The following is a 15,607-nucleotide window of genomic DNA, read 5'->3' as shown; positions in this document are numbered from 1 at the left end:
ATTTTTGAAACTCCTGACCACATAGTTTCCAGAATAAAAACATCATTTTCATTAACTGGCAGCAAAGGCAAATATCTGGTTTAGGTTTTGGTGGGGATTTTTGAGTGGGTTTTTGGTTGCTTGTGGGTTTGGTGATTTTTTTTTTTTAATTTCATTCTGTATTTTCTGCACTTTAAACATCTAGATTATGGAATTTATCCTGCTGATCATAAAGCACTTGAGGAAAGTGTCAAGGTTCTTTTTGAGCTACTTTTCACAGTTGAAGAAGCTTTGAAGTTCCCCTGTTTGCAATGAACTTCGTAAGCCTCCAGCGAAGTTCTGTCACCCTGTTACATATTTGTCACATTTCCATATTAAAAAAAAAAAAAAAAAGTTTAAGGGGGCAACAATTAAGGGTGGCTTAAGATGTTGCTGAGAGTGATATGTAGAGGGAATCAAATCACTATTCTTATCCTCTCTTTAGCTGGAGATAAAACTAGAGATGATGTCTTTTAACTATCATGACCATAAAAGCGCTTTTGCTTTCTTTGCTCTTTATGGTTAAAAATAACACCTATTAACTCCTGTTTGGGAGTTTGCTATGTAGTTTGGAAATATATCTGAAACTTAATTTAAAAATCTTAAATTTGTCTCTGAATTCTTAAAACACCTGGCAGAATTAAAATATCCCTAATACTATGCTCAGTTTTGGGTCCCTTACTGCAGAAAAGATACTGAGGTGCTAGAGCATGTCCAGGGAAGGATCTGGAGCACAAGTCCTGTGAGAAGCAGCTGAGGGAACTGGGGGTGTTCAGCCTGGAGAGGAGGCTCAGGGGAGACCTTATGGCTCTCTACCGGAGGTTGCAGAGAGGTGCGGGTTGGTCTCTTCTCCCAGTGACAAGTGATAAGACAAGAGGAAAAAGCCTCAAGTCATGCCACGGTAGGTTTAGATTGGGTATTAGGAAAAAATTCTTCACCAAAAGGGTTGTCAGGCATTTGCCCAGGGAGGTGGCAGAGTCACCATCCCTGGAGGTATTTAAAAGAGGTGTAGATGTGGTGATTAGGAACGTGGTTTAGTGGTGGACCTGGCAGTGCTAGGTTAATGGTTGAACTTGGTGGTCTTAACGGTCTTCTCCAGCCTAAAAGATTCTATGATTCTGTAATGCATGTCCCTATAATGTAGTGCTGTTGTATGCTACCCTCTTTCTTACAACAAAGTCCACTGTAAGACTCTATAACCCTTAGTAATTTTTGACAGTTTTTCCTCACTGTGTTTTTCTTTCTGTACATTTATTTTTGTGCCTGCATGTATGTGCAGATGCACACAAACAAATATACATATAGTAGTATATACATCCAGGCTGGATTTTTTTTCTTTTTTTTTAATCTGTATGCAGGTCTTAAATATTCTCCTGCAAAGAAACGGGTTAAATACAGGTCAATAAAATAAGAGAGAAATGGAATTCGTGTATTCATATTATGGTGGGATAAGTCCATATTGAATTATATTAATTCTTCCTATTTATATATTGACATATTTACTTTTAAGATTTTTACAAATATTTACTAATTCAGCTTTCCTGTAGGCTTCTAAACTGACTGAGGATTGTTATTCCCATTTTACAGCTAGACAGAAGGACAGGCACGTGTTAGCAGGAAAAGGAATTTTTATATTCATGCTCATGCTGAAAATTATAATATACATGTCATAAAGTTTATCAGATTTTCTTCTTGTCCCTCAGCTTAGGCTGGGGGATGGCCTCCCCATGAAAGGTGTCACCACAGCTGAAGACAGCCACAATGTACATAGAAAATACATAAATTAATGTTGACTGATTTTAGATTTAAATTATCTAAACAATAGAAAGAAAAGAAGTTGAATAATCATGGCGTTATTTAAAGAACAAATACTTCTCTTTTCACCATTTTTCTTACCACCAAAGTTGTGAATGCTCTTACACGCTAAGAAGCCTAATTGAGAGGGTTATTTGTAAGAAATTGATAATGCTGACCAAAAATATTAACAGGATATTCCTGATGGTTGTAATCTGAATTAAGCAGCTGTAACTTTTCTGTGATGAAGATTTAGCCTTTTCAGTCTACATTTTAAGAACAAAACAAAGGAGAGGAATTGTTCCCTGCCTCTTTATTTTTTTGTCAAAAGATTGAAGAAAATCTGTATTGTAGAGAGTAAGTATTGCCAAGGTATTTCCTTTACCCCAACATATGGTGAATTGTATGTTTGGGATGGAGTAAATGCTGTGACATGTCTTGTGGCATATAAAGCAAAACACAGTCAGCCTGGCTTGGGTTTGAATACAACATGATGGTGTTACTAAGACTTTTAATCAATTAGACTACCCAGTTTTGAAAACATGACAGTAGCCAAGGTCTTTTCATTAAAAATACTTGAGAACAGATCATTCATTATTGTATATTGACACATTTGCACCAATTCCAGTGGATTTGTGTTCTTCAGCATTATGTGAGGAACTGAAACTAAGAGTTAATTTGTATAAATGGTTTATTTGTTAGAAGTACCTAGAACAGGACGTTAACTGATGAACACCTACTTAATGATGCTGTACGAACATTCCTGTGTGAGTGGGTTGGGTATAAATGTTGTAATCCTTTTACCCTATTCATCAGATAAGTCAACTGTATATTTTGCATGGACTACTTCCATGTGTGAACAGCCTTGTCTGAATTGCTTTTTATTCACCTTAAATATTAGATATTTTGATTCAGCGGGTAACACCTGGATCATATTTCTGTCAATTGAAATGCTGTTTTTAATGGGGGACCAATCCATAAAAACAGTTCGGGATTTTTGCCACAGTTAGGTGGAACGGAGCTGTCACCTTTCATATTCTGTCATAGCTTATCTCTGTTAGAGTACTGGCACAAAAAGGAGATCTGCATTATTCATCCAAAAGTGACTAACATTCCCATATCCCACTTGCCAGGCCACGTACTCAGCTGGGTTCATAAACAAGTAAGGGAGAATCCTGCCCATCCATCTCATTGAAGATCTGCTACCAGGGAGCTGGGGGGTGAGGGGGGTGGTGTTGCAGTAGTCTTACTTACTGGGGGAGAAGACAGAGCAGGTACTGTTGTAACCCAGGGCTCAAGACACTTCTCAGGCTGAAGTGAGGCAGTGTACATGTCAGCAGCAAAGGGAACAAGGGGAGCAGGCCCTGAGTTCTTGGCATATGTGGATCTGGACATATGTTGTTCATCGGTGCTGATACCCAGCATGAGCATCAGCGTGTGATCCTATTGCTATTTTCTAATACAGCTTAATTTATTGATACAGCAGCTGCTGAACTAGACTGTAACGTGAAGTGACAGCCATAGCATTGCAGTCGGCAATTTTGAGAAGTGATAAGAATTCTTGTTTACTCTGTAAATGTGATAGCTCAGATTTGTCGGCCTTGGCCTCATGTGTTACATAAGAGAATAATATACAGTGTTTTGTTGTTATTTTCCTATTTATAATAGTTTTATTTCCAGAACTAAATTTTTGATTCTGCTCCCTGCCATTGTGCAGATTACTCCCCTGAGAGGTTTGCATGTTGATGAATGGCAGGATTTGGTTATATAGGAAAAAAACGCTCCATACTGTTAATGATGACGGATACAATTAAATTAATTCTCTGCCGTCTTCTTTGATGTAAACAGATTTTCTCCATTAATATGGACGGACTTTAGAGTCATAGGCACATGCTGGGAGGGTAGCAAGCCCCTGTTATGTTGTATTTTGCTCTTTGTGGAGCTGACTATATCACTTTATGTCTAAGTGTAAGGAAAGCTGCTGACAGTTTTGATATATTAAATTATAACTGAGAACTAATTCAAGGATCAAAGATGCTCTTTGGGAGAGATGACTTTACTGGTAGGAAAAATCATTACCTTTTTCCCAGTCTCATGTATTTGTACTGTATGTCTTGGAAATATCATTCCCTACAGTTTCTGAATCTTGATGTTTAATTTAACACAAAGGTCTTTGAGCAGCACAATGGGAGGAGGGCTTCTGCTAGTGAAACCTCGAAGAAGGAAATTGAAATGTACATGTTTTTTCTCATTTATCAAAGAAGTGCAAAAATCTAAACTGACATTTTATATCAGATGAATTATGATCTGTGTACTTTATACCTAAGAGAACAACAACTAAATTAGACTTTTGTTAAAAAAAGAGAGAGAGGAAAAAACAGGCTTTTAATAAAATATACAGTCATTTTTGGCATTTTGTCTGAACCTGACATATGCTGTACTTTGCGGAAGAAAACTAGAGAGTATAGGCTACTTCAAAGGTTATACGCTTTGAACGCCTGAGAGTGAATTGAGAAGCAGGTTAAGATCACGCACAAACCAGAGTTTCTACTTAATAAGTATTGTTGCTTTGATATGTTTGTTTTCAGCCTTGCACAACTCGGGTTAAAAGGAAAAGATAATATGCTTTTTAATAGCTTGAGGATCGAAACAAAGTAGTACTTCCCCCCACCCCCTCCCCCCCCCAATTTTGTGAGAATATGGTTGCTACTATAAAAGATTTCCAGGAGCAAAGTTTTAGAAGACACTTGGCTGAACTGTAAGAGGTAAATTTTCAAAGAATTATGTCTTCAGTAATTTAAGGGCATGACTTCTACTGTCTTTATGCGAACACTTCCTGCAAACAAAGAGGAGACTCCCAGTCTGTAAACTTAGAGTTTGTAATGTTTATGAGATTTTGTACATTCCCAATTTCGGAATTTCCTTCAGGACTTTCAATGGGAATATATTTATTTCAGTGCATTGACATAGAAAACACTTCAATATTGTTGTGATAAGCACCTACACCTGAGAGAAAATGGGAAATGAGAAGATAAAATCCTATGTTTTCTTTGACAACATATTCCCTAGTGCTCTTCTGTGGAGTTTTTAGATACATGAACAAAACTTCCAAGCAGCAGTTGCTTTTCTCATACATCATATACATATATTTCATAGAGATACATTCCATAAGATTAAATAAATTAGAATATAAAAAGCTTTTGGAAACTGCAAGCTCCTTGCAGGAAAACAATGGTGTATGAACAGTGGTTGTGGGAATATCATAACATGAACACATCGCACATCTGAAACACAATGGGACCAACTATGTAGCTTTAGTATTTTTTTATATCTATACCATCAGAAGACTAGAACCAACACTAAAGCTGTAATAAGAGGTATTGATGATGGCTACTCATACCCAAGGAGGCAGTGCCTTGGTCTTTGCAACCTTGCAAATCCCAGTAACGATAAAGTCATCTGCTTCTTTAATATGTGATTCTGCTGGGAAGAATCATTTATGTACTGGTATAAGCAGTGGGTATTTTTAGTTAAAAATAAGATTGTTTTCCCCATTTATAACTAAGAGTTTACTTTTATTATTCAACAAAACTGATTTTCTTTTTCTATATGTTCTCTCTATTTATAAATCATGGTACTATACAGTATTAATTTCAAAACAGCATTCAAATAATCATGTAAATGCCACTGGAAATGTGACAATGCACATTTTTCTGTTGGGATAGGGATAGGAGATAGGGAAGGAGAAGAGGTCGCATCTTGAAGCAGAACAGTGGGATTGTCTTTGCAAAAAATTCTGTGAAGTTTGATTCCTATAGGTCTACCCCTTTGCTCTTATATTTTTCTTTAAGCTACATCAGTTAAACTTTCTTCCCTGGTCTTTCCCCAACCATCAGGGATATAATTTGCTTCTTTTGTTGCTTTTGGGAATTCCCTATTTCCAGAGCTATCTAAGAATGGCTTAGTTTCAAGCATGAGATAAAAAGATTCAAAGCCAGCCTGCAGTTCTTTGAAATTCCACCATCAACATTAAGAAAGAAACTTCAATTTAGGTAAGCGTCTCCTTGCCAGCAGTCTACGAGACTCTCACTGGAGGTGTTTCCATCAACATGGAAGCTAGCATACCTGACTATGGTCATCACTCTCTGCCTGTAGATATCAATTGTAAGGGAAGCTGCGAGATTTTTAAGATGGTGTCAAATTCTTTCACCTTCATCCTTTATATAAAAAAAAGGGGGGGAGGGGGCCTGAAATCCATCTCTAAAGCTGCTCTATTCAGGAAGCTGAAGCTACTGCATGAAGGTAGAAGGATTTTGTTTCCTCTGCTCTTGCCACATCTCTTCCTCTGAGTCAGATCCGACAGTTTCTCAAAGCTACTTCACAGAGATATTTCATTTTCCAGTAACCAGAATCACAATTAACCCACAGGAGCTGTTTGTTTAATTGTGGTTTCTGTCTGATTTTGTAATACCAATCCTTATATTATTTCCTCATAGTATTATTTTAAATTAATTTTGTGATATGACAGTTATTGGCTAGGCATCCTTTTAAACAGTCTGATGAATAATTAGTTTTACTGGGCCATTATAAATTCCATCCAATGTCTTTATTACAGGTATTAAAACCATTAATCATTCTGCTAATTGCTTATTGGCATTCTTTTGTAGCTTTTATGGTTTAGCAAAGTTCTTGCTCATAACATGGATAAACTTCTATCTACCATGAGGAAGACAGGCAGGTTACTTCTCATTTAAAGGTAAAGGTGACAAATTATAAGACATTTTATATTGCTGACCTCATCAAAATATATCACTTAGGAAAGGGGCATCTCTTACACATGTTTTTACTTCAGACCCATGTTGGATTGCAGATGTAGAGGCTGTGTGTGAAGAAGAGTTCATTAAAATGAGGGGGAGGTGTGATTTGGTTTTTCACTAGAGTGGTATTAATGAGCAATAAGTAAGCCTGCTTACTTATAAAGAGAGAACAAGATATTTCTATACTGTGTTTATGTTATACTTCTGAAAAGAAAATTTTGTGAACATGAGGTGGGAAGAGGTTTGAATTTACTGGAAAGTTTAAGGAGACTTTAAGCTACGTTTTTTGTCTCTCTAATTGCTTTTTCCCATAGCACAGCTTCCTTTCTTTCCACACACCGTGTGCCAGAGAGGGGCAAGCAGGAAGGCTGCCATGGATCTTTCACATTGTATGCTCCAAAGGTGGTGGATGTACATTGAATAAGGGGTGTGTTGTCCTTGGTATGTGTATTATTAGATGGAGGTATATCTGTAACTGAAAACACATATCAGTGAAATGATAAAATTAAAAAAAAAAAAATCCAAGAATACTCTATGTATTCTTTAACCATTGAGTAGGTGGGAAACAACATTGTTGAACATATATATTAAATGAAAAATCAAAGACAACTGTGTGTATTTGCTATACACTGAGTAGGAAAGATAACTGGGAAAAGAGGGTTAAAAACCAAACCGGAGTAAACTTCAATGAACCTGTGAAGATAAGAAACAAAAAAAGCAATCTTCTGCTTTGCCAATAGATAAAGGTTTATAACTAGCATGCCCTTCTAGTGATGACATGGCCCAGCATCATGGCCTGTCTTTCAGATAAATGAAACAAAACCACATGCCCATGTTGAGAATTATGGAGAGTACAATGACTGGAATTATTGGGAGTGAGTAAACAGCTAGATAACAGGCATAACAGGGAAAATCAGAAGAAAAAAATGTCAATGTGCAGAACATATTGCAATAAAAACTGCTGTAATGAGATGATCTCAGTATGGGCATCTAAAATAGAAAATGAATCAGGTATCTAAACAACAACTGGAATGAGATAAAGAAATGGGGTTTGTGAATTGAACCTGGAAAAGAGTGAGAGTAGGCATGACTGAGAGACATTCATCTAAAGGCAGTCTGACTGAAACTTTTCCTTGTTGTTACGGCACAATCTGTGGAGAGCCTATCTTCCTTCCCTCTAGTTAAAAACCTGCAGCTAGCATTTGCATACATGTGTATGAAAATTATGTCAGTAAGATGCAAATCCATAATCTGTGCCAAATATTTTACACATGCAGATGTTACAAATTGTAGAGTTATCTTTACAAAACTCCAGACTCTTCTAGCTGCCTATCTGCAGATATTGTGGATACAACAGGGCCAATATATCTGGTCACTCTTAAAAGTGGTGCCTCTTTACTTCAAAGTTGATGTGAGTTTATACCAGTTTGATAGATATCGAATCCAGAACTACTTTTTTTTCTTCCCCTTATTAAAGATTGATAATGCAGACTTCTTATAAATAAATATTTTTTATTGTCCTAATGATAGTTCACTTTTAATAATCTTACTTAAAGTCTTCTACTTTCAGAAAAATTAGATTTCAGATCTATGCTTATGATAAATCTAATGAATACCTCTCAGAAATACAGACTTTCAAAATGGAGTAAACATTTAAGCTCTTTTTAACATTTAACACAATGCTTGCTGTCTTAAAATAAACATATATTTACAAAGCTGCCTACTACTGCATGTGTTGTTTAAGATAAGGAAATTGAGGCAAGCAGTTGAAACACTTTTCAAAGACTGCTTAGCACATTAGTGGCTGAGCAAGAATCAGATCTTTCTTGACTCATCTGCATGTACCTGAGTATCTGGAATACTATATATCATTATCAGCTTGAAACAGTCTTCAGTTTTTATTATTTTTCAGGACTGTTTATTAATTCTTTGATAGAAATTGACATCTGATTAAATATTTTATTCTGCCTTTGTAGTCTCTTCATATACAAAGCGTGACTTTCTGCCCTGCTAAGTGAGGATTTACTGGGCTAGATGTTGATTCAGTAGGTTGCAAGTGGAGTGGTTGCCCCCTGAGGGTCATATTAAAGCTTGAAGGGAGCTTTTTGAGCAACATTGCATCTTAAAGACAATATATCAACCTGATAGATACATGGCTCTTCTGTTGAGAAATTCACAGTAGAATTATTGCTGGTTGCCAGTTATTACTTGGGTAGTAAGGAGTCTCTCAGGAATATGGATCGGATAAAACGGGTTAAGCTGAGGGAAATGTTACACTGAAGACCTTGGTGATGGGGAGTGTTTGAAATAGTCAAAGGATGTTTTGTGTGCAATTTAGAATTGCCATTTTTGGGGGGAAGTGCGCTGTATTTTTAATGATCAAAATGTGATTAGTTTAACAAAGCACTTTGCCCATTACGACTCAGCAGGGACTAGACAATTTCTTTGTTGTAACCTCCTGCCCCCCTGCTCCATTCCTTCAGAAGCAGAGAACTGAGGACACTCACTAGTGCATAGCTGAGGACATTCTCTGTGAGCAACGTAGGGAAGCCTTTCAGATGAGACAAATTTGCTGTATACTCTAACATGCTGGTTTGAAAGTAGTGGGTTAGGCTGTTCTACGGGTCAGTTGACTTTCACAGAAGAGATTTGTCCAAATTTTCTACTCTTTTCTATGCTGTGCTTTTGTTGGTAGAAGAGATTTGAACATTTAGCTGAGATTACCTAGGCCATTAAAATAACATTCACACTGTGAATTGTTATTGACATTTAGACAGCTACATCTTTGTTTTTTGATGAACATTCCTGTATCGCTATAATAACCACCACTATACATACATAAGGCTTAATCGGAGCCTTTACTTTGTAGATCTCCGAGAGCTTTACAAAGAAGGATAAGTATTATTATCTCCATTTAACAGATTGAGAAATGAAAGACAAAGGTGAAGTGATGTGTCCTGAAAGAACTGGAAATAAATTTAATGCTTTTGCCTCCTCAGTGAGTTGCTCACAGTGTCTTCTCAGCAGCAATGTGAACTTTGGCTTCCTGGCCAATTTACAGCTCAGCTAATTAGATTAATTTTGAAATTTAACTTTTTTTGCTGTGTAGAATTTCTGTGTGCCCGTAAACAAGTGGTGCATTTTAAGCCACAGTTATGGTTTAAATGATATAGTACCCTGCTTTGAAAGGGATATTGACTCTTTCTGATAGTGTCAACTTGTGAAAACCATTTAAAATCCTCTCAGAAAAGTTTTTGCATTAAAAACTGACTGGCTGCGTTAGGGGATTAGGGTTGGGTTAGGGTTAGCGTTAGCATTAGGGTGCTGGTTGGGTTTGCCTGATAACAACTTCAGGAATCACTTTAGAAAGAGTTGTCAAAATAATTCATTATTATCTGCGAATACTGTACTTTACATCCATGAGGTTTAAAACCCCCTTATTGCACAATTTAACTCCAATATTAGTTATGTTGCTACTAAACAGAAAAATGTTAAGTGAGGTAAATATATGTTCTCCATTTTGCTCTGAGGGTGAAATTTAGTTCACATACAAAGGTGTTTGGTGTGCAGATGTTTGTTTTTGATGGCTCAGCTGGAGGGATGTTGGGGGCTGTTCAAGATAAATCAGCCATCTTCTTCCCTCTGAGCTGAGGTGCTCATAAGCTCTTGATTGGCCTTGAAGATGTTGGCAAGGGATTTTCAGACCATGAATTACCTTGTCTCAGACATCTCCTGGATCTGGAAACAGGAAGATTCCAAGTTTACTTGGGATTTACTGAACCCTTATTGCCTAGGTCTAGATAACTGCAGCAGAAGGGAGCATCTGAAGATGGTCAGGGTGGCTCAAGCCCGGAAGTTTTATGTTGTTTTTTTCGTGGTAACAGAGAGAGGAGCGGAAGGGAGTGAGGGAGGCCGGAGATCCTGTTCCACTTCATCTTGTTCTGAAAAATCCAGGAGGGTTGCAGAGCTAGGGAAAAATTCTTAGAAGTAAAATATCTGGTAATAACTCAGGTACCCAGCAGCCAGCTTTCAGTAAAAATTTTTTATGAGAACTGGAAGACCTTAGACTTAAGAGAAAGAAAACAAGCCTCTAAGATTGGTGCAAGACATGTCTTGTGCCTTTATATGTAATACAAGCTGGAGCTGGAGAATTTTAAATTTCCCCAGTCATAAGTATGTATAATCGTGTAAAGCAGCCAGGTGTTAGTTCACATATCTGTGTTTACGTGTCAGTGTAAATAAAAGCTATTGCATGTGACTGATGACTCTTTTCTTGGAGTCAAAGCCATCCTTTCACCTGTTTCAGGGAGAGAATGATTCAGACAGTGTATCAAAAAGTCAGTTACTTTCCTCTTTGTAACCACCTCATATACAGGTGGTAAATGAAAATCATAAAACTTTCTCTAAGATGGTGTTCGCTCATCTTACAACTTATGCCTTCAGGCTTACAACTACACCTTAAGCTACAGATATGTGAGATGCTTTTTTCTGATAGAGAGAAGGAAGAAAATAATAACAACAAAAATTTCTCTTGGAAAGACCAAAGAAAGAAAGAAATGCTAACTATTGTACCATGAAAAGCAAAACTATTATACAAGAGTTTAAATGACAAAGATAGTAACTTTCCACTGTTTTAACTCTCTGGAAAAGAGCTATGGCTACAGACATGCATAATACATAAAAGTTCCAGATGTGTTTATATACAAGAAGTTTCTTCAACAGTTTTCTTCTTAAAGAAAAAACAAAGCCATAAACGGATGGGTGCAAATTGACATAGTTCCTTTTACTACATGCCGTGAAATTTACAGTAGTTAAAGGTCATTGGTGGTATCATTACTGACAGATTTTGCTCTGCAGTTCCTGGACTTCATAAAAATTAATTTCCTTAACAAAGCAGTGCGCTAGAGACTGAGATTTTACTGAATCTATTTTGATTTCTACCTAAAGACCTTATTTTCCCTTAAAATATCTGCTCTTTTCTTTTAAAATTATTATTAATTTATAAGGCTGAGAAGGTATCTGAATGATTACAAGTCTGATCAATTTTACTCTTGCTGGCTAACATTTCTGGAAGCATTTCTTTAGCATCTCAGGGTGGCAGAGCTGGGCACAAGAAGTAGATAATATTTGAACAGGTGGTAGAGAATATGTTGCTTTTGAATTACTTTTGGTGTTTGGAGGTTTGCTTTCAGCAAAACGATATTAATGTAACTGTATTGGAAAGAAGAAAATAAAGAAATTGCATTGTTCAGTAGTGAAAATGTTAAACTAAATGGACCATGTTAACATTGCTGTTGATCCTGAGGAACAGTTTTTCCAGTATATGGAGCATTTTGTTTCCACCCAGCATATGTTGTCCATGGTTTTCTCTGCTCTAATTCATCCATGCTTTTTGACAGCTCCAGATGGCGTGATGCCTCCAAGGCTTTCATCTGCTACTCCAACCAGTCTTCAGGTTGTCTGGTCTACACCAGTTCGCAACAACGCCCCAGGCACGCCCAGCTACCGACTCCAGATGCGGCGGAGGCATTCTGCTGGTGACATTTTAGAGTACGCAGACCATAGCAAGGCCACCATCAACCGCTGAGCAAGAAAAGTCCCATTATCTTTAATATGGCTCACCTTTGCGTTGGCCGGTTTTTTGTTGCAAGACATGTAGTGTTTTAGTCTTTCTTTAGGTGCTGGGATGTTTAATGACATAGTTCATGCTGCTTTTCTTTGCAGTTTGCTTTCCAGCCCTACTGCTTCCCTACAACACAGGGTTGGAGATCTTCAGCCATACACTGAGTATGAGATGAGAGTGGTTGCCTCCAATGGTTACGGCAATGCTTATAGCAACTGGACTTCAATGACTACAGCAGAGGACAGTAAGCAGCCCAATCTTATTTAACTCCCTGTAGCAGAAAATATAACTAACAGTTCAGCTACCATTGCACATCATTTCTCTTCGTTATCTAGCTTTCTCAGTTAAATAGCAATAATGTATTTCCTTCCTGAATATTAACTTGCAATAATAACTCCTAAGGGATCAAGTATTTGTTGTCTTAGATTTTCATAAAACATGAATATTTAAATACACATTTTTTGAAGTAGTATCTTATTTTTTATATAATATCCCTCTATGCATATGTGCCCATATATGAGTATTTTAAGATACACTGATAAGTACAGCTTTGTAAGTGCTATTCCTTTATATTCAAGACTTGATTTTGATTTCAATCATATGAGAGAAAATAACTTGAAGTTAATAGTATATGACTTGTCTTATCTCTATGTTGAGAATACCTAAGTTGTGCCACAAAACTTTTCATTCCCAGTAATTTTTGTTAATTCAAAGTGATGAACAACACGTCTGAAATTGAGTTTGTCATTGTCAGCCCCATCACTTTCCTCATTAATAGTTCTAAGTTCTCCAGGGAGACCTTTTATAGCACCTTCCACTACCTGAAGGGGCTACAAGGAAGCTGGGGGGGACTTTTTACAAGGGCATGTAGTGACAGGACAAGGGGTAATGGGTTTAAATTGAAAGTGGGGAGGTTTAGATTGGATATCAGGAAGAAGTTCTTCCCGGAGAGGGTGGTGAGGCACTGGAACAGGTTGCCCAGAGAAGCTGTGGATGCCCCATCCCTGGAAGTGTTCAAGGCCAGGCTGGATGAGGTTTTGAGCAACCTGGTCTACTGGAAGGTGTCCCTGCCCATGGCAGGGGGATTGGAAATAGATGGTCTGTAAGGGCCCTTCCAACCCAAACCATTCTGTGATTCTATGGTTCTGCAGGCTCACTCCACATAATTTGTTCAATAGTATTTTTTTAAGAAACAGAGCTATTATCTATTATTTGTTTCTTACAATGTAGTGGGCTATCTAATAGCACACATTTTGGAAAAATCTGTTGTTTTCAAATATATTCTTTGCTTCTTTTTGTTTTTAATCAGTAATGAATGACTCCATTGTAACAACTTTTACAGAAACTAAGTATTTTGTAAAGAGATTTCCCCTTTTATATCTTGCTTAATAAGAAAGTAAGTCATTCTGGGCAGGAAAAGGGGTGAGTGTGTGTTTCATTACTGGTTTCATTACTATGCTGCTTTCTCTGCCTTCCTACCAACGTGTGTTGGGCTCTTACTCTATTTCACACTAATATGATATCATAAAATTAACCTCATACTCATATGTAATTGTCATAGCAAATACACAGTTCTAGGGACTCAAGTTCATTTTAGTCCCTTCTCTAGATGGATAGCTATCTTGAAAAAACACACAGAAGAAAACATGTTTCCACAGTTGTATAATATTTTTCTTTGAAGCTGAGCAAATAATTCACAACAGAAATTAATCTGATAAATCTATTTAAGCTCCAAAGCTATAAATGCTTCTCTGAACACATTATCTATATGTAATTACCTAGTAAAAGGAAGTTCTAAACTTGGCCTTGACATACCAAAGATGTTATTTACCTGTGAAAATCTTTGTTGAAAATCAATTCCTGTATTGTAATTGGTTGTTACCAAAAGTGCATACAACATTATCAAACTTGTCTGCATTCATGGTCTAAAAGCAGCCAGTTTCCTATGAGTATTTTGTTCAAACTGAAATGATAATTCAGCTCTGGTCAGACAGTTTACAAAGTGTTTCTTTTTAGAAAGGAGGAGAGCAGAAGTGCATTTAAAATGCACCACTTGTTAGTATATGCAAAAATTATTTTTTGTGCAAAGTAGCAGGTGTAGAATTTTAAAAATCTCTTTTTTGGGAGTTAAGGACAGGACAGAGGACCTACACAGGCTGCGGATTCCTATATAATCTTCTTGAACATATATGTAGAATCTGCCTGCTTTGTAGAACTTGGATGGCCTTTGTGTACCGGAATGACATGCTGCCTTCTGCAAAACCTGGTTGTAAAAATACCTTGTGAGTATGGAAGGTAGATGTCACCAAAGGAAAGTTAAGAACGAGAAAAGAAAAATAGAACACCACTGTCAGTGTTTGTGCAATTAAAATATTTTGACATTAAGAAACAACTCTCCTCTTTAGCTATGATACTTCGTCTGGTTCCTTAGCTTAAAACAAACTTCTGTAGTTCAGTTATGAACTCCATGTCTCCAAGGAGAAAATTATTTTCCTTAAAAAGTCCTCTTCCATTTGCATTTGTACTGCTAAAGAACACACACTGGTGTATCTCCAGTATCCAACAGCCCTTTAATTTACAAAAAAACACGTTCAAAAAACTATATTCGGTGGTGACAAAGGAATCTGGTTTTGGTGTCATTGTGGAGGGCTGCCATCTGCGAAAAGATGTTCAACTCAGTTGCTTAAGACTGAATGATTGTCATTGGGTAAAAGCAGTATTTATGTCAAGGCTTCAATATGTTTATTATAAAACTGCCTGTACTGACAGCTTGTTGCAGAAGTACACTTAATTCCTGGCCCCGCTAACCAATAGACTTTGACTTTTTCAAGTACAATTTGACAGTAGAAATTTTCCGTATCTTACTCTTTTGAAATGTATGTGTGCACACATGTTCCTATTGAATTTTATGCAATGAATATGCATCTTTTTTGTTTCACTAAAGCATAAAATATCTGTAGGAATAATATATATGGGTATGTGTGTGTTTACATATGCATACACCTGATAGTAACAGATGTAAAGCAATGCATCCGCTTTTAAAGTCAATAGAGTTCTATGGATACAAACTGATGAATTTACAATATGTATGCATATTTTATTTATGATAAATATTTAGTAAACCAGAAGGATTTAGGAATTACTAAGGAAAAAATAGCAAAATCTGCCATAAAAATCTGTTGTATCTGATAATACAATGTTTTAATATACAGATTAGTAGGTTTAGGGTACTTTTTAATGCAAGGAAGAATGATGTAAATAATTTTCAAATACTTCTATTTACATGACTGTGACAGCAGTAACTAATTCCATGCATTTTTTAAAGTCTAACGTGCCAGTGCCAGATAACAATAAT

General features: G+C 36.7%; 1 protein-coding gene across 1 annotated transcript in view; it reads left to right on the top strand.

Annotated features, from left to right (window-relative positions):
- Positions 1–15,607, top strand: part of LOC104506229 (usherin-like) — a 305,157-nt gene that overhangs the window by 156,391 nt on the left and 133,159 nt on the right. Inside the window, 2 exon segments of the mRNA XM_010147113.1 lie at positions 12,029–12,179; positions 12,354–12,496. Of these exon segments, the coding sequence (XP_010145415.1) occupies positions 12,029–12,179; positions 12,354–12,496 (294 nt within the window).

This window comes from Eurypyga helias, unplaced genomic scaffold (assembly GCF_000690775.1).
Source record: "Eurypyga helias isolate BGI_N326 unplaced genomic scaffold, ASM69077v1 scaffold6362, whole genome shotgun sequence".
NCBI classification, from domain to species: Eukaryota; Metazoa; Chordata; class Aves; order Eurypygiformes; family Eurypygidae; genus Eurypyga; species Eurypyga helias.
Note: the sequence above shows the minus strand (reverse complement) of the source record. Positions and strands in the feature narration are given on the sequence as shown.